We start from the raw sequence: 23,562 nt of genomic DNA on the forward strand, positions 1-23,562 counted from the left end.
TGAAAAGCGAGGAGTTGCTTGCTTGTGTTTGAAAGAAAGATGGAAGCATTGATTACCATCTGTAGCTAAGTTTTAGCATAAAAGCCTGGACAGAGCATCACCTCTTTGTGTCTGTCTTGGAGAATGCCGAATTGAGTTTTCTGCAACCACAAACTGTTAAGTGATTTCAACCACCTTATGTGGACTAGAGGAAGAAATTTTGCTAGCAGAGGTCACTACTGGGAATCAGCAGCTGCCGAGGCAGTGAGAGACTGATCACTGCTGCTGATAACATCATGTTACCCTTAAACTCCCCCACCCTGAATTAGCTCACTCCCTTGTAAAGCCTACTGAGCGAAAATGAATGTAAATGTTTACCGGTCAAGCATATGTATGAGCAGTACTTTTCTTTGTATTGCCTACCCTCTGTCATCCTGAAACAAAAGGTTTTTTACATTTAACCTTGAGTTAGTACTCTGAATAAAACAGTCGAGTAAATACTTGTTCCTTCCCATATAGGACCTCTATTATCCTAAACCAGGGCTTCCGGGCTTTCATCCAGGGACAGGATGAAAGCACAGTTCCATTTACAACTCCCCTAACTTAGGGCACCTGACTTAAGACCTGCTTTTTTTTCAAAGCAAGCTGACTGGCAGGCAGAGCCCCTTACTCTCTGGGTGTATTCTGATTTCCTGTTGAGATATCAAAGCCTAAAATATATAATGTTACTACTTTTGATATCTACAGGGGCTAGTCTGAATAAAATATAATTGCTTCTGTTCTGCTTTCTGTAAATACCTGTTCAAATTGTGGTTGGAATTCTCTCCTAATTCACTCCATACAGCCTTTCATCAGGGACATGGTTCTTTAGTGTGTGACACCACTTCGTTAGTCCTTAGTAGTCTGCTAGAAGACTTCTGTGGCAGCTTATTTTCACCACCAAAGGCAAGATTTCATCAAAGGGGGCAGTAGAGCATAATAGTTAGGAATTCAGGCTGCAGCCTAGAGTCAGAGACCTGGGTTCAAATGTCACACCACCACCTTGGGCAAATTATTTAACCTCTCTAAGCCTCAGTTTCCTTATCTGCAAAGTGGAGATAACAGTATTTACCTTAGGGTTGGCTGTGAATATTAAGTGAGATTATGAATGTAAAATGCTTAGCATATTGCCTGGAACATTTTAAACATCTAGTATTATAAGGATCAAAGAGTGTAGGCAAAAAGAGCTGGGAGAGAGGGAAGAGATACTAAAAGGCAATTCTTATTTTATATTTAGCTTTATGGTAGACCTTGCTTACCTTCAAATATGAGTGAACTGATAAAAATGATGCTTGGAAGTGTTGCAAGGGAAGAGATTACACTGTCAGTCAAATTTGTTTAGTAATTACTGTGGCCAGGGAATGGAACAATGACTGAGGCATGATCCCTATCTTGAAGAGTCTTAAGGGTCTAGTTTCTCTTTTAGTAAAACTCCAGTAGCCAATCACTGCTAATTTCATAAACATGTGGTAAAAATAAATAGAGGAAATTCTGAAATAACGTGGGTCTCATCATAAAGTTAGAAAGAACCATAAGAAATCTGTCAGTCCTATCTTCAGATGGGTGAAAATCTGGAGACAGGCTTTGTAAGAAGTGAAAAGGATCACTGCTAGTAGAATATTATTCTGGTTCTGTTTCAAATTGAGAAATGTCAGAGAAATACTCTACCTTTATAAATATAATTTGAATGAAAACTATGGTGTAATTGACTAAAAGTATTTCTAGTTCATATGATTATTTTCTAATTAATATACTATTCTAAGCACCTTAAATCCCAACAAAAATGAAATAAGCAAATTATGATACTCATACTACGTGATGATTAAAAATCAGGTTTTCAAAGACTAACTAATAGCATGGGGAAATGCTTTATGATAAGTGAAAAGAAGCAGGTGTAGATATAGTATGGCTCTAATTTTTTAAAAACAGGAAATAGAAATAGGGGCCAGCCCCATGGCTGAGTGGTTAAGTTCGCACGCTCCACTTCAGCGGCCCAGGGTTTTGCCAGTTCAGATCCTGGGCAGGAACATGGCACTGCTCATCAAGCCATCCTGAGGCGGCATCCCACATGCCACAATTAGAAAGACCCACAACTAAAAGTATACAACTATGTACCGGGGGGCTTTGGGGAGAAAAAGGAAAAATAAAATCTTTAAAGAAAAAGAAATAGAAAAATATAGTATTATAAAGCTATAGTAATCAAAATAGTATGGTATTGACATAAAAACAGACACATAGATCGATGGAACAGAATAGAGAACCCAGAAATAAACCCACACATATATGGTAGATTAATTAAAGGAGCCAAGAATATACAATAGGGAAAGGATAATCTCTTCAATAAGTGGTGCTGGAAAAACTGGACAGCCACATGCAAAAGAATGAAACTGGACCACTATCTTACACCATGCACAAAAAATAAATTCAAAATGGATTAAAGACTTGAATGTAAGACCATAAGAAGTAGAAGAAAACGAGGTGAGCTCCTTGACATTGGTCTTGGCAATGGTTTTTTGGATTTGACACAAAAGGTAAAGCAACAAAAGCAAAAATAAACAATGGGACTACATCAAACTAAAAATTTCTGTACAGGAAAGGAAATCATCAACAAAATGAAAAGGCAACCTATAGAATGGGAGAAAATATTTGCAAATAATATATCTGATAAGGGGTTAATATCCAAAATATATAAAGAACTCATACAACTCAATAGAAAAAAATCCAATTTAAAAATGGGCAGAGGGACTGAATAGACATTTTTCCAAAGACAACATAAATGGCCAACAGATACACGAAAAGGTGTTCAGCACCACTAATTATCACGGAAGTGCAAATCAAAAGCACAATGAGATATTACCTCACACCTGTTAGAATCACTATTATCAAAAAGACAAGAAATAACAAGTGTTGGTGAGGATGTGGAGAAAAGGAAATCCTTGTACACTGTTGGCAGTAATGTAAATTGCTGCACCACTATGGAAAACAGTATGGAGGTTTCTCAAAAAATTAAAAACAGAACTACCATATGATCCACCAATTTCACTTCTGGGTTATTATCCAAGAAACAAAATCACTGTCTTGAAAAAGATTCCTGCACCTCCATGTTCATTGCAGCATTATTTACAACAGTCAAGACATGGAAACAACCTAAGTGTCCATCGATGGATGAATGGATAAAGAAAATGTGGTATATATATATACAATGGGATATCACTCAGCCATAAAAAAGGAGGAAGTCTTGCCATTTGTGACAACATGGATGAGGGCATTATGCTAAGTGAAATAAGACAGAGAAAAATACTTTGTGATCCTATACATGGAATCCTATATGTGGAATCTAAAAAAACCTGAACTCATAGATACAGAGAACCCATTGGTGGTTGCCAGAGGCAGAAGGTGGAAGGTGGTTAAAACGTACAAACTTCCAGTTATAAGATAAATAAGTATTTTATAGCATGGCGACTATAGTTAACAATACTATATTATATATTTGAAAGTTGCTAAGAGAGTAGATTTTAAAAGTTCTCATCACAAGGAAAAAAAGTGTAACTGTGGTGATGGATGTTAACTAAACTTGTGGAAATCATTTAGCAATATATACATATATCACATCATGTCGTACATCTAAAACTAATACAATGTTATATGTCAATTGTATCTCAATTTTAAAAAGTGTATAGAAGAAAACCAATAGTTACTCTCTGATAAAGCTAGATGGTGAGGTTACAAGTAAATTTATTTTCTTGAAACTTGTTTTGAATAAAATAAACATTTCAAAGAAAACGGTTCAGGTTCTTAAAATACGTAATACTTAAAATACTTGAGACCCATGGTGTATTAGGTTTCAATTTAACATAAGTCAAATTAAAAATCGTTTAGGTAAGCTACCACCAAACAGATACTGACAGAAGACAAAAAGTAGTAACTGAAAAGGGGAAAACTTTTGATAGTAATTAACTTAGTATATAAATATTTATATATAAATTATGTACCTCTGCTTGTAAGGACTGACTACAGATCAATAAATAACTTAGATTTATTAATAACTTGCATAAATCTAATTCTGACATCACCAAATCATACCTTGAGAACAGCTATAAGCTTGAGAAGTATCAACTACCATGTCCATTGAGAATGAGTTGTGTGAGTCCTGAGAATGTTTATCCATCACCTCTACTGTATCACTGGATGAAGATGATGAAGACAATCCCAGTCTAACATATCTTCCTTTTTTACCACAGAGTGAACAATCCACCGGTGTGGCACTAGGTCCCCGGGGCAGTTGAATTTCATCTCTGTTGTAGTTTCTAACAGCTCCACTGTGATGCACAGAGCGTTCTCGTTGCCATATATAATGGGTTGGAGCAATGGCCATAACCTATAGTGGAAAGCTTTCTTTTAGAATTTTAATAAGATTTTAAAATTTTGTAAAATTAAGTACAAAAATTATAACTCAAGAACAGCTATCTCTAAAACTAGATCTAAAAACCCAAGCTACAAATGTTTAAAAAAAAAAGCATCTCCAGATATGGCAAAATTACCTATAAAGTGATTTGTCGCTTTGGTCCTTAAGATAATAATTGACAAAGTATTTAAATTATTTCAAATAGGAAATAGGACTGAAGCCACCTTCCAGGTTTTTCAATTCTGAATATTCTAAGTTTGGGAAAGATAATACAATTAGCCCAAAACAATACATAATTCTTAATTTTGGAATATATTGGGTTGAAAATATTTTTAATTTAAGTTTCCAACTATGTATGTTAGGCTAATCTTAAAATGTTTGCAGTCATGCCAAGGGATATGGTGAATTAGAACACAGGTAAGTTACTTTGCCTCTCTGTTCCTCAGTTTCCTTGTCTGTAATATGGAGAGAATAATAGTGTCTATTTTAGAGGGTTGTTGCATGGATTAGATGAGGAATTATTTATAAAGCACTTAAGATTCCTCACTACATATAAGGCATTGTTCTCTATGGTTTGTTACACACAACATTGCCTTTAGAATCAGGATAGATATAGATGTATGATCCTGGGCAAGTTACTTAACCTTTCTGAGGTTCAATTTCTTCACATCTAAAATGAGGATACTATCTGCCTCAGGACTGTTCTGAGGATCAGATATGTGTAAAATCCTTGTCATATAGTAAGCATCTGGAAAATGATAGCCATTTAAGAAGTCAAGCTAGGAAAGTGTATCTATGTTCTGACCTCATGATGTCTAAAACTTCTAAGCAAAATGTTAGAATGTTACTTCTAAGCAAAAATGTTTAGTTGCAGTTATGAATGACTCAAAGTAAATGAGAACTGTAGAATTTGAGAGCTAGGTGGTACCTTATTAATTGCCTAGACCAGTGATTTTGAAACTGTTTTGAGAAGCCCCCAGGTTTCACTATATTAGAGGTTCCAGGAGGTGCTAAGGGAAGACAGAACAAGTAGAGAAGCTTAACTTTGGGAATTGTATGTAAAATTTTGTTTGGAAAGAAAGAAGGCTTTTGCTGTTAAAAATGAAAACTTCCTTAAAATCCCCAGATTAAGACCATTCCCCTCAGAAAATGGGGTATTGTGGCTTCCCCCAAGAAAATGGCATAAGGAATACTAGCCATGCTAATTTTTTAAAGTATATTTTAGGATTACATTTATTTTATAATCCACTTCTTAAATCTTTCAAAAAAGCTTTCAACCAAAGACATGTAATAAAGTTACATATCTTTAAAAAGGTAGAAATAAAGATGTTAACTTTAACTGTAAAAACTTCTGTAACAATGTAAAACTAGGTTCAGAGTTACGTAAGGTGAGGAAGTAGAATATCAGAATTTCTTATTCCTTCTATATTTATGTACTGTTTTTTCCTCAACACTTCTATATCTTTATTTCCCATGTCTGGAATGTCGTCTCCTTTTGCCTTAGCATTGCTTTTTCTTCAGTGCCCAGTGTAAGTCCCATCTTTCTAAAAACTCCAGCTCTCAGGTTTTCTTGTTAATGCTTTTATTAGGACTTTTAGCATATAAGTATCTAGTACTCAGATATATCTTTTTATGCATGTAACCTATTCTACTGAAAGTCTCCTCTGGGCAGGAATAGTCTCTTATACACCTATCAAATGCCCTCCACACAATATTATGCAGTCATTAAATATTTCTTAATGATAGATGAAAATAATTCAGAATTAGAGGCCACTGACATTATGAATTTTTTTATTGAGTTCATAATAGTTTACCACGTTGTGAAATTTCAGTTGTACGTTATTATTTGTCCATCACCATCTATGTGCTCCCCTTCACCCCCTGTGCCCTCCCTCCAGCCCCCTTCCCCTGGTAACCACCGAACTGTTTATTTGTCCGAGTGTTTGTTTAACTTCCACATGGGTAAAATCATAGGGTGTTTGTCTTTCTCTGTCTGGCTTATTTCACTTAACATAATACCCTCCAGGTCCATCCATGTTGTTGTGAATGAGATGATTCTTTTTTATGGCTGAGTAGTATTCCATTAGATATATGCCACATCTTCTTTATCCAATCATTGGTCCATGGGCACTTGGGTTGCTTCCATGTCTTGGCTATTGTGGATAATGCTGCAGTGCACATAGGGGTACCTAAGTCATTTTGAATTGTTGATTTCATGTTCTTTGAATAGATACCCAGTAGTGGGATAGCTGGGTCATATGGTATTTCTATTTTCTTAGTTTTTTGAGAAATCTCCATACTGTTTTCCATAGTGGCTGCACCTGTTTGCATTCCCACCAGCAGTCAATGAGGGTTCTCTCCTCTACACACCCTCTCCAACATTTGTTATTTTCTGTCTTAGAGATTATAGCCATTCTAACAGGTGTAAGGTGGCATCTTAGGGTAGTTTTGATTTGCATTTCTCTCATGATTAGTGATGTTGAACATCTTTTCATGTGCCATTATGAACTTTTGAAAATGTGATTTTTGGAGGAACTCTACAGCAGTCTAGTGAGAAGAGCAGAAGGATATACAAAGAGCACAAAATAGAAAATTTGGTAAACTGTTTTTTCTGCAATAAGCTATAGACATAGTCTCTCCACGTTAACCCAGCTAGAAAAATGTGTGCACACTTTTTTACTTTTAAATATATAGTTTACATATATTTTATACACATACATTTAGAATGTTATTGTGATAACACTGAATTAAAAAGAAAACTGTACCAGGGTTAAGAGAGCAGAATTTTGGTCTTAATTCTATTAGTTCTATGACCTTAAGCAAATTACATAACTTTCTGGGCCACAGGGTGTCTTTAATATATGAAAAAACAGGTCACTTACAGTCCTCAAATTCTGTGATTCTATGAAAGTGACTTTTCTGAAGCACTGGTAGCACCTGAACTACTAGAAACATTATCTTAGTTTTTACTTTGTCTTACTCTTCTGTCATTTTTAGTGATTTTTTTTTGATGCCTCTGTGGTGTTCTTAAAATTTAATACTTGATACTCTTGTTTTTCTCCATGTATACTCCTCTATATCTCAAGATAGTATAGTATAGGTGTTAAAAGCACTGACTTTGGCGTCAGACTGCCTAGATTTGAATACTGGTGTGGTGCTTTACTAATTGTGTGACCTTAGAGAATTCATTTAGTCTCTCTGTGCCTGTTTTCTCATCTGGGATTACCTAGCTATCTGCAGGAATTGTGAAAGTTAATACATGTGCAGTACTTAGAACAGTGCCTAACAAGTGCTCAAAAAGTATTAACATTACTTTCACCTTGGCTCTTTTATCTACGCTACCAAGCTTTAAACATCACTTATATGTGATGACTCATGTTACTCATACCTGTTGACCATTCACTTATTCAATTATCACCTTAAATTTATATGTCTAATACCAAATTCCTTATCTTCCAGTAAACCAGTTTGCTTTAGCCTTTCCTGTTTCCATTATGGAATCAATTACTCTTTCTGTTATATAGATTTGAAACTCTTGACAGCTCACTCTCCCATATGACCTATTTCCAACTGGTCACCAAGTAATTACAATTATAATTTTGTAACATTTATTTTTCTTCAGCACTAGCTTTACATCTTGCTTCCTGACCTATAGCGAGTTTAGGATTTTCCAGTACCTTCCCTATACTGGGTCCCTTCTGCATACTGTCATTGGATTATTTTCTTCAAAACACTGCTTATATCACATCACTGCTTTCTAAATTCCTATAGTAGTAGCTGATAGAGAAATCAGCTATGATGATATTATGCCATCTAGGCCAGAGTACATAACAAGAATAGAGAAAAGCTTCCTCTTGATAAAATTGCTACCTCCTGTGATGCATAAAGGGGCTAGAATTGGAGTCTAAGTCTTTTCATCAGATTGACATCCTTCATAATCTGTGAGTCAATCTGGAAAGCTATAATCAACCTAAATAAATTCTACCTCAGAGGAGCTGGTCTCCAAAAAGGTAAGCTGATTGTAGAAAGATAAGATCAGAATAAGTAGGGAAACAGTCTACTTTTTTCTGGAGCAGCCCTACATATATTTTTCAATTTAATCATACCTCATCTCATTCCAAAAAAAGATTTAAGGCAGCTGACAAAAAAAGCAAATGAAACTTTTTTTTCTTTAAGCTAGAACCCTGAAGGGAAAATCTGGTTAAAGGAAGAAAGCAGACGTGCCAGTAACGAAGGGTAAGAGTGATGTGGTTAAGGATAAAGCCTGGCGCTTAGCTTCTTTGCAGCAGGAAAGATTTTTTTAAAAAGGAGACAAATTACAAAATTCATATTATCTGAAAGGAGAGAATTAGGTTTTTTTAGACAACGGTGTATAATGGAAAGAGTGCTCAGTTTAAGTACTACCTAGCCCTGCCACTTATTAACTGAATGACTATGGATAAATCACCACCTTTCTAAGCCAGTTGCTTCCTCTAAAAAAATGGAGAGAATACTTATGCTATTTAATTCATGAGATAAAATAATAGATATAAATGCATTTTCTAAACTAACCAATATGAGAGGTGGTGGCTAGATGTCAGAGAAAACAGAACACTGGGAAATCATTAGATGTGAAGTCAAGTTCTGGTTCTGCCACTTAGCTGATGTATGATCTTGAGTAACACTCAATCTCCTCGCTCCTCTGTTTCATCAGCTGTAAAATGAGAATGCTACAGCCTTCACAGGTAATTTTTGTGAGGATAAAAAAGATAATTTATATGAAAATATTTGTGAATTTGTAAAGCACAATGCAAATGTAGAGTATTATTATTGTAAGCCAGTTTGTAGCTACAGTCATAACTTGGGTTGATTTTAGGATATGAGACTAAAGAAATGGGTTGGCAGTATGACAGAACAGGGCTGTCAATAACAAATTCATAGAATTCTTAACTAAATTTCTAACAGCATGTCTTGCTACTTTAACACAGCAAACTGCAGGGCAAGGATGTGTAATACTTCTTTATAATATATCACAATAAAGACACTGAACTTACTGTCTTATTCATAATTTAGCTGTTGAATGAGTACTTAAGAGAACAGGATAAAATCTACTAAATAATTGCCTTTCCTATGCACCAACATGATTCAAATGTACCTGGTTGGAACTGGGAAAAAAAATAGCTTATCTATATGCCAATAGAATAAGGGGCAGTGCTAAGTGAGCTCAGTGAAGAATTGTTTTATAGTTTATTGTTTTTCTATTTCATGGATAAAAAGGTATGAAAAAGAATTCAAAGCTTTAAGTTCCATTCATTCTCTCAGCCAGCAATATTTACTGAGTACCTACTATATTCCAGGCACTGTTCTAGGCACTGGAGATACAATAAGAACAAAATAAAGACCATGCCCTTTTGGAATTTATATTCTAGTAGGGGGAAATGGACAATAGCAAGATAAATAAGTAAAACAGAGTGTTATATGGTGGTTAAGTGCTATGAAGAAAACCGAGAAAAGGAATACAGAGTAACAGTAGGAGGTCTACTCTAACAGCTTTATTGAGACTTAACTCAAATACCGTACAATTCACCCACTTAAAATGTACAATTCAATGGCTTTTTAGTATATTCAGAGTACCACAACCATTACCAGTCTTTTTTAGAACATTTTCACCACTCCATAAAGATCCCTGGTAAAAATCCCTGGTAACCACTAATCTACCTTGTTTCTTTGGATTTTATTCTAGACAGTTCATATAAATGGAATCATACAATATGTGGTTCTTTGTGACCAGCTTCTTTCGTTTAACATGTTTTCAGGGTTCATCCATGTTATAGCATGTGTCAGTTCTTCATTCCTTTTAATTGCCAAGTAATATATCATTGTATGGATATACCATATTTTGTTTACCCCTTCGTTAGTTGATAGACATTTGGGTTTTCACTTTTTGACTATAATGAATACTGCTATGAACATTCATGTACAAGTTTTTGTGTGGACACAGTTTTCATTTCTTTTGGGTATATAAGTAGGTGTGGAATTACTGGGTCATATAGTAACTCTACGTTTAGCCTTTTGAGGTACTGCCAGACTGTTGTCCAAAGCAACTATGCCATTTTACAGTACTACCAGAGGTGTATGAGGGTTCCAGTTTCTTCACATCCTTGCTAACACTTATCTTTTTTATTACAACCATCCTAGTGGGTGTGAAGTGGTTTTGGTTTTGCATTTCTCTGATGGCTAATGATGTTGAGCATCTTCTCATGTGCTTTTTTGCCCACTTGTATATCTTCTTTGGGAGAAATGCCTATTCAGATCCTTTGCCCTTTTTAAAATTGAGTTGTTTTTTTATTACTGAGTTGTAAGAACTCTTTATATACTCTATATACAAATTCCTTATCAGACTGATGATTTGTAAAAAATTTCTTCCATTTTATTGAATGTCTCTTCACTTTCTTGATGGTGTCCTTTGAAGGATAAAAGTTTTAACTTTTGACGATGTCCACTTTATATTTTCTTTTGTTGCTTGTACATTTTCTTTTGTTCTTATATCCAAGAAATCTAATCCAAGGTCATGAAGATTTACCCGTTTTCTTTTTACAGCTTTTAGCTTACATTTAGGTCTTTGATCCATTTTGAGTTAGTTTTTATATATGATATGAAGCAGAGGTCCAACTGCATGCTTTTGCATGTGGATATCCAGTTGTCCCAGCACCATTTGTTGAAGACTATTCTTTCCTCATTGAATCTTCTTGGTACTCCTTCTCAAAATTCAATTGAACATAAATGTGAGGGTTTATTTCTGGACTCTTCAATTTTCTTCCATTGAGGGAGATACTACTTGATATAGAATGGTAAGGAAAGGTTTCTCTGAGCTTACATTTAAGCAGAGTCCTGAATGGAGTGAGGAAGTGAAGCATACTGATATCTGGGGAAAAAGCGTTCCAGGTAATGGGATGGCAAGTGCAAAGACTCTGAAGTGGGAGTGTCCTTGCTGTGTTTGAGGAAGAGCAAGGCAGCCAATGTGACTGGAATGGAGTGAGAAAGGATGGAAGATGAAGTCAAAGAGATAAGGGAGGAGAGTTGGCAGACCATGTAGAACCATGATAAGGACTTTGCCTTTTACCCTATGTGAGATGGGAAGCCTCTGGAGGGTTTTGAGTAGAGGTGTCATGATTTGACTAACTTTCTAGAAGATTTACTCTCGCTACTGTATCAGGAATAGACTAGAGGAAGAAAGTTATAAGAGAGACTATTTGGAAGGTTATGGCAATAATTGAGGCAAGAGTTGAAGTAGGGTTTAGTAGTGGAGGTGGTAAAAAATGGTAAGATGCTGGATACTTTTAAGTTATGGATGTCTAGGGTGACAGTTTTTTGGCCTTAACAATGGATGAAGTTATTTATTAACATGTGGAAGACTGCAGGAGGAGCAGGTTTGGAGGTCTATGTGGAAGAATCAGAAGCTCAATTTTCGGCATATTAAATTTTATTATCTACTAGATAATGAGATATTAGTAAGAAACTTGATATACAGATCTGGAATTAGGGGCGAGATCTGTTAGTTCTCAGTGTTGAAGCCTTGAAAGACTAAACTTTTCTGTAAATCCATTTAGAACTGTCTAAAACTTTTTAGTCTTTTATACAAACAATGTAAAAGTCTTTTACAGATATGATGTTGCCATTAAGCCACATCATTCTCTGGCTCTTTAATAGCCTGGTGTCAGCAACTGAGGTAATTCCAGCTCCAATAGTGTAAATTAAAGTTGTTGCAGTTAAAATGCTAGTAGTTGTATCTTAGGAGAGGGTGGGCAGTTTGCCATGAGGTGAACATTGCTTATCCTGGCTTCTTGCTTCTGGTGCCCCCTCCATGCCCTTAGCTGAGTGTCCCATGGGGCTTGAAGCATTTACTCTGAAAAAATCAGAGTGTTCAAATAAGGCTCACTATCATGTCCAACAATGGCAGCTGGTGTGCAAAACCCACTCCTGACCTGGGGAGATAGTGACAAAAAATAACAATACAGGACTCTTTCAGTGTCCTGTAACTGGAATGAGTAATTTAAATCGTATAATGAGGATGGATCCATTAATTTGGGAGGGCCGTATATACCCAATTTCTCATATTTTCTATTGAATGTAATCTGGTAAAGACTTAACCTGCTGTATACTCTTGTAAGCTTTTTCTGAATCCTTTTATTTCCCCCAACATTTAACAATCCTCCTAATTTAATCCACAAATATGCATACTTGCCTTATCTTCATCTCATTAATAAATATAATTAACAAGGTTAGTTCTGCACAGAGTTCTTTGACACATGTCTAAAGTCTTCCCTCAGGTTTGACACTAATCCATTAATTCGCTCTTTTGGCCTATAGTCACTTAACTGTATATAACTTCATTTAATTACAGTATTATATAGTGTATATTTACCAGACTTTTCTGAAATAGTACTGGCTTACAGTAATCAGTGCCTTCCATTTAACTTTCTATTCTAGAATTTTTCTTTAGTTTGAAACATTAACTTTCTTCTTTATTGAAAACCAGAACATTAAATAAAATAACCGACCTTTTAATTTTTAGTGTCTTTCTGCTTTATTTTAATAGAATCTGGCATCAAGGAAACTCACTTTATCTATTCTTTGTGAAAAGAGGTATGGTTTTTAAGCATATTTAAATTTACTTAAATGTTATACCATGCAGTTCGCATTTCAATCTTGGGAACTTGAAATTTCATATATTTTATTTAATGGAAATTGTTATTCAACTCCAGTGTTATTACCATAAGATATTTTGGAATGTGTACACTGTCCTTTCCCAATATATTTGGTGATCTTTTAAGACAAGAGAAACACACTAAAATAAAAGTACTTACTACAGAAATAGACTGCTCTGAAAAACAGAAATGACAATTTTTAATTATTGTGGTGTGAAAGTGAAACATGACCACTGTGATACAAAAGTTGTACTCGTGTTAACCATGAAAGTTAATGGTCTACCCTTAAATATACAAAAATTGAAACATTAGAAGCACATTAACAAACAAGGAAAATTACATAAACAGAAGACAGAGATTACATATATAAAGTATCTTAAAATCTTACCTCCTCACAGCATCGCCTGCTTACAATAGCCCTATAGTCAATTCTATCCCAGAGTTGGTCCCTTAACTTTAAGAAATTAGGGAACAATTTTCTCCAGTTTTTCCCTAAAGCCCATGGAAAAATTTCATATTTGGATTCTTCTTCATCTTCTTCAACTGTATTAGCCAGATACCTAATAAAGAAGACCAACAACTCAAAAAAGAAATGGGTAAAGGACAAGAAATAGGCAGTTCATAAAAAAATGCAAATTGCTTATAAACACATACAATCACAACCATACGCACTCACAACTAGAATATACAACTATGTACTAGGGGGCTTTAGGGAGAAGAAGGGAAAAAAAAAGAGAAGATTGGCAGCAGTTGTTAGCTCAGGTGCCAGTCTTTTAAAAAAAAAAAAACAAAACCACACACATAGAAGATATTCAACTTTACACATAATTAAAGAAATGTAGATCAAAAATTGAGATACAGAGGCCAGCCCAGTGGCATAGTGGTTAAGTTTGGGTGCTCCACTTCCACAGCCTGGGGTTCGCTGGTTCAGAGCCTGGGCGCGGATGTACAGACCACTTGTTAAGCCATGCTGTGGTGGCATCCCACATACAAAATAGAGGAAGACTGGCACAGATAGTTAGCTCAGGACCAATCTTCCTCACCAAAAAAAAAAAAAAAAAACACCAAAAAACTGAGATACAATGAATTTTACCCTGTTGAGTTCTGAATATTTTTGTATTCCTAGAAATCTTGAGCTTTGTTCTAGGAATGCAGATGTTACTTGGCAACAGTCTGATCCTCTCAGGTCTTGCTTTTATGATTTGTTAGGTGGATCTGGAGCAATGTTCAGTCTGGAGCTACTTATTCCCCACTACTGAGGCAAGACATTCCTGAGTACTCTACTCAATATCCTGTGAATTATGAGTTTTTTCTCTCTGGCGGGTGGGAACAGGCACTATTTACAGTCCTGGGTGAATGTTAGGTACTGTCCCCTCTAAGCCTTTCTTATGGTCTTTCCCCACGTTCAGGTAGTTTCCTTATACACATATGGAAATAAGTATCTTGCCATATACTGGAGGGGGATCAGGCATGCACAGAAGCAGGAAAACACGACCCATAATAAGAGGAATAATCAACCAAAACTGACACACATGGTAGAAGTAACAGACAAGGACATTAAAACAGTTATAATTATTCCAGATGTTCAAAAAGATAAGTAGACACATTGAAAGTGTACTTCTAAAGATGAAAACTATGTGTATAATGAAAAATACAAAGTGAGACTAATAGCAGATCAAATATTGCAGACTATCCAAAATGAAACACACAGAGAAAAAAACAAAAATATGAACAGAGCATCAATGAGCTGTGATTTAACTTAAAGCAGGCTAATAAAGGTGAAACTGGAGTCCCTAAAGGGTAGTGGGTGGACAGAAAAAATATTTGAAGAAATAATGGCTGAAAATTTTTTATTTTTTTTGCTCAGGAAGATTAGTCCTGAGCTAACATCTATGCCAGTCTTCCTTTATTTTTTTATGTGTGGGTCACCACCACAGCATGGCTGACAAGTGGTGTAGGTCTGCACCTGGAATCTGAACCTGTGAACCCAGGCCACCGAAGCAAAGCATGCCAAATTTAACCACTAGGCCACCGGGCTGGCCCTGAACATTTTTGAAATTTGATGAAAATTATAAATTCACAAAGAAGCTCAATGAACCCCAAAGCACAAAACATGAAGAAAATTACACCAAGGCCCATCATAATCAAATTGCTCAAAACTAGTGATAAAAATCTTAAAAGCAGTCATAAAATAAAACACATGTTAGATAACACAGGAACAGAGGTATGGAGATTTCCCTAATCCCCCAGGATATCCAATGGGAAACAACACAAGCCCCATAGATGACTTTCCAAGAAAAATGGGCAACTTACGATAAAAAATTACAAAACACATAAGAGAACAAGTTACCATGAGCAGAAACAAACCCTGAAGTCTGAAGATACTGGAATTAATAGACAAACACCAAAGAAAGGGAGGTCTTAAAAGCAGTGAGAAAGGAAGGCAGGGTCAGTCCCAGTTGCCTAGTGGTTAAGTTCAGCATGCTCCACTTCAGTGGCCTGGGTTTGGTTCCCAGGTGTGGACCTACACCAGTTATCTATCAGTGGCCATGCTGTGGGTGGCAGCTCACATACAAAAAGAGGAAGATTGGCAGCAGATGTTAGCTCAGGGCAAATCTTCCTCAGCAAACAAAACAAAACAAACAAAAATAAAGAAAGAAAGGAAGGCAAATGATCTCAAGTGGAAGGTTTGAGATGCAAGAAAGAATAGTAAGCAAAGATATAAATATGTGGGTAAATCTATTTTTTCTTTTTTTGCTGAAGAAGATTTGCCCTGAGTTAACACCTGCTGCCAATCTTCCTCTTTTTGTATGTGAGCCAAACCCACAGCATGGCCACTGACAGATGAGTGGTGTAGGTCTGTGCCCGGGAACCGAACCCAGGCCACCAAAGCGGAGCATGCCAAACTTAACCACTAGGCCACCAGGGCTAGCCCTAAATATGTGGGTAAATCTAAAATGTTGAATGTATAAAATAACAAGAATAATGTCTAACTTTTTGGAGGACATCAGGTAGAACTATAGAATTGCAAAACGAGAATATAAGTTGGGAAGGGGGTGATTAAGAGTTAAAATGCTTAAGGTTCTTGTGATTAAAAATAACTAGAGTAATTGCTAAAAGAATAGATGTACACTGTATAATTTCCAAACAAGTAGAGGAAAAAAAGATGTCAAAAAGTAAAATTTAGGGGCCAGCCTGGTAGCATAACAGTTGAGTTTGCGTGCTTCGCTTCAGCGGCCCAGGGTTCACCAGTTTGGATTCCCAGCACAGACCCATGTCCCACTTATCAAGCCATGCTGTGGCAGGTGTCCCACATATAAAATAGAGGAAGATGGGCACAGATGTTAGCTCAGAGCCAATCTTCCTCAGCAGGCAGATGTTAGCTCAGAGCTAATCTTCCTCAAAAAAAAAGAAAGTAAAAATTAAAAAAATCTCAATCAAAAAGAAGATAAAAATGGAGGGGGAAGAAGAAATAGAAAAAATGGGCATACAGAAAGTACATAACACGATGGTAAAAAAAAAATCCAAATATATAAGCAACAATAAAATATTATTCCGCAGTGAAAATAAGTGAACTACAGCTACACGTATCAATATAAGTGAATCTCAAAATCATATTATAAAGCAAAAGAAGGAAATTACAGAAGAATAGTACACGATTCCTTTATATACAGATCAAAAACCGAAAAAAACAAATAATATATTATTAGAGGTATATACATAGAATAAAGAAAAGTAAGAAAATGATTACTTGTGGAAGGGAGGGCTCTAATTGGGAAACTGTACTGTAACCTTCTAAGATTCTGGCAATATTCTATCATTGAGTTGCGTCATGGGTACACGAGTATTTGTTTTGCTTTAATTCTTTCACACACATACATACACACTCCACACACTCTTTTGTAGATATTTCACATTTAAAACTTTTTAAAGGCATACAAGTATATAATACACTTCTATTCATGTAATATACACACTGGTTCATATACAGAAAATCATTTCTAGACAGATAGAGATGAAACTGTTAATTGTCCTTGAGGAGCAAGGCCAAGGTGTTGAGACAGGAGGAAGTCTTACTTTTAACTGTATACCCTCTTATGTACTTTTTTTAAAAAACCATGTGCATATTCATATTTAGTTACATTAATATAAAATGATCACCTACATATTACTTTATCCTCCCTCAAAATAATTGTACATATTTTAATATTACCTTATTATAAAGCACCTCATTGTCAAACCTATTCAGGAGTCAAATCATGTCTTCTGTGAAACTGCATAAAGTAATTTCTTACTTTAGTATCCTTGATAGTTCTCAGTGAGGGGTAGACAGAGCCAAAGGTTGGCCCCTTTCATGCTTGCTAAGTGAAACATGGAAAATCTATAATGTATTATGGTACTATGACATCAGGATTACATCAAGATTCTATTCTAGATTAACAATTTTTCAGTCTCAATGTGATGAAATATCTGTATCGCATACATGTAAGTTATCTTCTAATTTGAAATTAACTAGTTAGATTTTCCTGGAGCAGAGTTCATTTCTTTTGCATAATAGCTACGTTTATTCAAATAAAGAATTAAGAAGCTGTCATATGTTAGCCACTGAAGGATGCAAAAAAAGGTAATATACAGGTTTCTTGCCCTTAAGGAGCCTACAGTCAAGTAGAAGAGGCAAGTAAGTATGAAACAAATAACTGTAAAAGAGAATATGAAGAATGACAATAGAAGTTAGAGTGTTATAAGAATATATACAAAGGAAAAGAACTTGAGTTAGAATTGTGGCTGAGAAAATATTTAATGAGAAGAACTATTGAGTCAGGCTATACAAAAAGTATGATTAGATATAAAATGGAAATTATGATTCATGTTATTTTTAATATGTATCATATAATACAACATGCAATGCAACCGCATAGACTACTACATAGTGTAAGCTGACACAGTGCTTTACTGGTAATAACTTTACAAAAAAAGTCAAACAAATCCACTTTCAAGCATCCAGTAAAATTTAAACTAAAGCTTCTTTTGGTTTGTTTTTAATTTTCAGGTGAGAAAAAACTACAAAATAGATAGTGCATCAACATACACATATCATACAATACTAAGAGACACGTAAAAAGCAATATGGCTTAGTGGTCAGTGGCTGAATTAGACCACTGGCAACTCACACCTGAATTTGCGCCCCAGCTCTGCAGCTTACTAACTTTTGTGATCTTGGAAAGTACTTAATCTTCCTAAGTCTCAATTTCCTCATCTGTAAAATGGGGATAATTTAAAAATGTATCTCATAGGGGAGGTTCAATGAACTTACAAAAAACATTTTTGTGGTCCCTGTACATCATATCCAATATCAGCTAATACTATTATATTCTTCCAATTTAGCAATCAGCACCAAATTTTATACTAAGTTCATTTTTCCGTATGCATGGGGAAATTTGTCTCCTGATTACATGCAGAGATGAGTTTCTTCTAGTCCTATTTCTTGAATCACACTTTGATTCTGAATTAAACAGACTTTGAGTAAAAACTTACTCTTCAGTGCTAACAGCTGTTGTGGTATTCAACAAAGTTAGTATGAACTGTCTAATATAAAGTGAATGGAAGAACTGGAAAACAAATTACATTCCTTGGTCACAGTTTAGTGTGTAGAGTAAAACAGTTAGTGGATACTAAAGGTATCAGATATGAATAACTCCTGATATACAATGAGTACGTCCAAAGCATTTTCCACAAACTATTCAATGTAAAAGGACAATGATGATGATGACTTTTACTATATATTAACTGGAAATTTTAAAAGAATACTTTGGTTTTTAAAAAAGATCTAAGTCCAAAAGAGGAAAATTTGGGATAATTTATATGGAGTACTTTGAAAAATGTAAAGGTACAATACAAACTCAAGTGGAATACTGAGTAAATGTTAGGTATGTAGCAGGATAAGATCAGTGAAAAGAATATAAAACTATCCTATTAAAGTAAAAAACCTAGTTTTTATACAGGAAAGCCTTGTGCAAAGATATATATCTTGTTTTAAACCACCTCTGTTTTAAATAAGGTATCGTATATATTATAATTAACTACCACAAAACTCACTTAGTAGAACAAAGCTGTAGTAATCAAAACAGCATGGTACTGGTACAAAAACAGACACACAGATCAATGGAACAGAACTGAAAGCCCAGAAATAAAACCACACATCTCCGGACAGCTAATCTTCGACAAAGGAGCCAAGAACGTACAATGGAGAAAGGAAAGTCTCTTCAATAAATGGTGTTGGGAAAACTAGACAGCCACATGCAAAAGAATGAAAGTAAACCATTATCTTACACCATACACAAAAATTAATTCAAAATGGATTTAAGACTTGAAGGTAAGATGTGAAACCATAAAACACCTGGAAGAAAATATAGGCAGTATACTCTTTGACATCAGTCTTACCAGCATCTTTTCAGGTACTATGTCTACTCAAGCAAGGGAAACAAAAGAAAAAAACAAATGGGACCACATCAGACTAAAGAGCTTCTGCAAGGCAAAGGAAACCAGGAACAAAATGAAAAGACAACCCACCAACTGGGAGAAAATATTTGCAAATAGTATATCTGACAAGGGGTTAATCTCTAAAATATATAAAGAACCCATACAACTCAACAATAAAACAAACAACCCGATCAAAAAATGGGCAGAGGATATGAACAGACATTCTTCCAAAGAAGATATACAGATGGCCAACAGTCACATGAAAAGATGTTCAACATCACTAATCATTAGGGAAATACAAATCAAAACTACAACAAGATATCACCTTATACCTGTTAGAATGGCTATAATTACCAAGACAAAAAATAAATGTTGGAGAGGCTGTGGAGAAAAGGGAAGCTTCATACACTGCTGGCAGGAATGCAAACTGGTGCAGCCACTACGGAAAACAGTATGGAGATTTCTCAAAAAATTAAAAATAGAAATACCATATGACCCAGCTATGCCACTACGGGGTATTTATCCAAAGAACTTGAAATCAACAATTCAAAGAGACCTATGCACCCCATGTTCATTGCAGCATTATTCACAATAGCCAAGATATGGAAGCAACCCAAGTGCCCATCAACTGATGAATGGATAAAGAAGATGTGGTATGTATATACAATGGAATACTACTCTGTCAGAGAAAAAGATAAAATGTCCCATTTGCAACAACATGGATGGACCTGGAGGGTATTATGTTAAGTGAAATAAGCCAGACAGAGAAAGACAAACACCATATGATTTCACTCATATGTAGAAGATAAACAAACACATGGACAAAGAGAACAGATTAGTGGTTACCAGAGGGGAAGGGGGTTGGGGGGGAGGGTGGGCATAAGGGGTAAAAGGTCACATATATATGGTGACTGACAAATAATAACGTAACCTGAAATTTCACAATGTTATAAACTATTACTAAAATTTTAAAAAATCACTTAGTAGAAAGCATACTTACAGAGCAGTAAAGAAATTTATCCTGGTATGCTCATTTATAGTAAATTTAGCCCTCTTGAAATAAACAAAGGTCATAGCCAAAAGATACTATGGGGAAAAAAGTTAAAAATTAATATTAACGTTTTGCTTTCATAAGTAAAACTGCTTTAAAAGTTACCTTTAAGATGAATAATAAGCTAAAACAATAAAGGATTATTTATCCTTATTATAGAATTATCTATTTGAGTCCTTATTTTTTGGCTTCTTGTAATCCATGTGAACAGTGAGAAATAGTTCTGGACTATTTATCATGATTAAGATTATAACTAGAATTAACTCCTAAATTTTATTATTGCCAATATTTTTTTAACCAAAACCCAATATATAGAGAAGCTGAAATAATAATAAAACAAATAACCATAGATCTTTCACCCAGATTCACCAGTTAACATGTTGCTACATTGGCTTGATGTATGTGTATATACAAAATTTTTTTTCCTGAACCCTTTGACTTAGTTGCAGACATCCATACTCTTTTTAAAATAATCTTTTAAAAATAACTTCTAATCAGAAATTAGAATAACTTGGCTCTATTGTCATTGGAAAAAAGTGTTTTAAATGTATTATTAGAAAGACACGTCTAGCTTGATATTAGGACACTATGCCAGGTTCTGCCTGTTCAAATGAAAAACAAGTTGTACTACTGATGTATTAGATTCCCTCCCTCAAAATGCCTCTTCATGCTAACTTCACAAGATTGGTGACAAAGGTGATTCCAAGTTTTCAAGGTAACTTTCAGTAGAGGTCTTTTGAAACTGTTAAGATTCAGTGCTCCTGGTTAGTTACTTTTAAAGCACTGCCCTCTGCTGTCCAACAACTTTAATTACTGTAACGCACTTAAAACTGTAACAGTTTAAAACTTTACAACTCCACAAAAACTGGATATTTGATCTTAAGGCATTACTGTTAATTTTTAAAAGTGTTACTGACATTGTGATCATGTTTAAAAAGATCTTGTCTTTTAAGAGATACATCTTGAAATATTTATGGATAAAATGTTAGGATGTCTGGGATTTGCTTCAAAGTAATCCAGTTTTGGGGAGATGGATTAAAAGAAACAAGAATGGCCATGAGTTGATGATTGTTGTAGCTAGATGACAGGCACATAGAGGGTCTTTGTTCTATTCTCTCTACCCTAAGTTGTATATGTTTGAAATTTTCCAAAATTAAAAAGTTTCTCTGATTTTATTTTTGCTATCTTAAGCTTGAAATAAAAAAGTTCACATCAATATTAACTTGTTGGGTATTTAATCACTAGCTAATCTTCTGTTCATTCCATTTTCTGTTGGTTGGCACATTAAGTGTAATGTGAAGTCATGTGGAATTTTCTGATAGGACTCCCTGGTCTAAGATGGTATTTACAAAGCTGAAATCAGAACTGTTCACCTAAATCTAAAGAGTATAGAAACATCATCATCCCTAGTATGTAAATTAGCATCATGATGTTTTTTGTGAAACACTGATCCTTAAAGACCAAGATAAACTAATTTTACTTTATGATTTATCTAAACTACCTTCAAAATATTAAAATGTACAACAGACTGCCTTAGTAGAATGAATCACAGAATATTCTTTCTCCACAGCCTGATAAAAGGTAATAATTCTGATCAAAACATATTAAGTCTACACAGATTCTTGTTTTCAATCAAACAGATATAGACTTAAGGTCATTTAAATTTATCAATAATACTCTACAACTCCTCAAGTATAGAATGAATCTATAGTGTATGCTAATTTCAAAAATTAGTGTGTAAGGATTTCACTTTGAAGGAGCAATGTAGGCTAGTTCTTTTCCTAACCTTAATAAGGTAGAAAATTTTTATAAGGTTTTGTTAAAGTTCTGGTGGTCTAGTAATATAATAATGCTGGTTAATGATTATATTGTTACCAAATTTACCTTGTCTGCAATCTTACAGCAGCAGTCCATCCACAAGAAATCTTGAATTAAATCATCATCTACAACAAAAGATAGCTATGACTTGTCTTTTAAAAATAGATTGTTTCCTTTTGAAGAATTAATTTCTACATAAGGAGATTATAAATGACGATTAGATATCAAACAAACTGGACCAGTGTTGCCTAAGGTGTAATTTTGAGTTCTTTGGTATATTTACCATTGCAAGCACTGTACAAAAAGCTATTGCTTTATTCTTTGGCTTTCCATCTGATTTGCCTTAATATATTAGCTAAGACTGGAGGGAGAATGTTAGAAGTGTTTGGTTTACTAAATATTCCAATAGCTCTTTGAGAAATATGTGTCGGGTAACTCTAGATTAGCTCTTTATTACTTTCCAAAATCAATCTTTAACAGGTGGAAATGGAATCTGATAAAAGATAACTCAGTCTTTAAGAAATAATGACTTAATGAATACTTTGTTTTCTAAATATGTTTTACTTTTTCTATTACTTTCTCCTTTGAGGTCCCAGGGTATTTTTTTAGTTTTGGATTCCTCTGCTCTCCTCCTATTTATCTCTATTATCCAAATACAAATGAAAATGTCTATATAAAGAAGATTCATAATTGATTAGTTACTTAACACTTAATTTAGGAAAAACTGAGTATTATAACAAAAAGATCAACAAACAAAAATACTGTTAAAAAGATGTTAGCTCAGGGCCAATCTTCCTCACCAAAAAAAAAAAAAAACTTGTTAAAAAAAAGAATAACATCCAAAAAGTAGGTCAAAACACTTATTTCTATTTTAAAAGGAGAAAATATATAATCCCAAAATATATGGGTAGTTGTTGGAATATAATCTGAGGAAATCTACTTTTTTCCAATGTCCCCTTCATTTTAAGTAACAAAGCATAACTTTATATTTTTACAACCTAGAAATATCATCAAAAAAGCCAAATGTATGGAAAGTTCCAAGAATAAGTACTGATTTTCTGAAAAAATTTCTGCCTTGTTAATTCTATTTCTATTTCTTAAAT

At 34.7% G+C, this 23,562-nt stretch overlaps 1 protein-coding gene across 4 annotated transcripts in view; it reads right to left on the minus strand.

The window, feature by feature from the left end:
- The window catches only part of SPDYA (speedy/RINGO cell cycle regulator family member A), a 35,380-nt gene that overhangs the window by 5,818 nt on the left and 6,000 nt on the right, over positions 1–23,562 (minus strand). For all 4 annotated transcript variants that reach the window (XM_070572959.1, XM_070572960.1, XM_070572957.1 and 1 more), the window contains 4 exons: positions 22,526–22,584; positions 20,591–20,676; positions 13,499–13,670; positions 4,102–4,396 (listed from right to left, as the gene is read on the minus strand). In XM_070572959.1, the coding sequence (XP_070429060.1) occupies positions 4,102–4,396; positions 13,499–13,670; positions 20,591–20,676; positions 22,526–22,584 (612 nt within the window). The remainder of the gene's footprint in view (positions 1–4,101; positions 4,397–13,498; positions 13,671–20,590; positions 20,677–22,525; positions 22,585–23,562) is intronic.

This window comes from Equus przewalskii, chromosome 14, assembly GCF_037783145.1.
Source record: "Equus przewalskii isolate Varuska chromosome 14, EquPr2, whole genome shotgun sequence".
Lineage (NCBI taxonomy): Eukaryota > Metazoa > Chordata > Mammalia > Perissodactyla > Equidae > Equus > Equus przewalskii.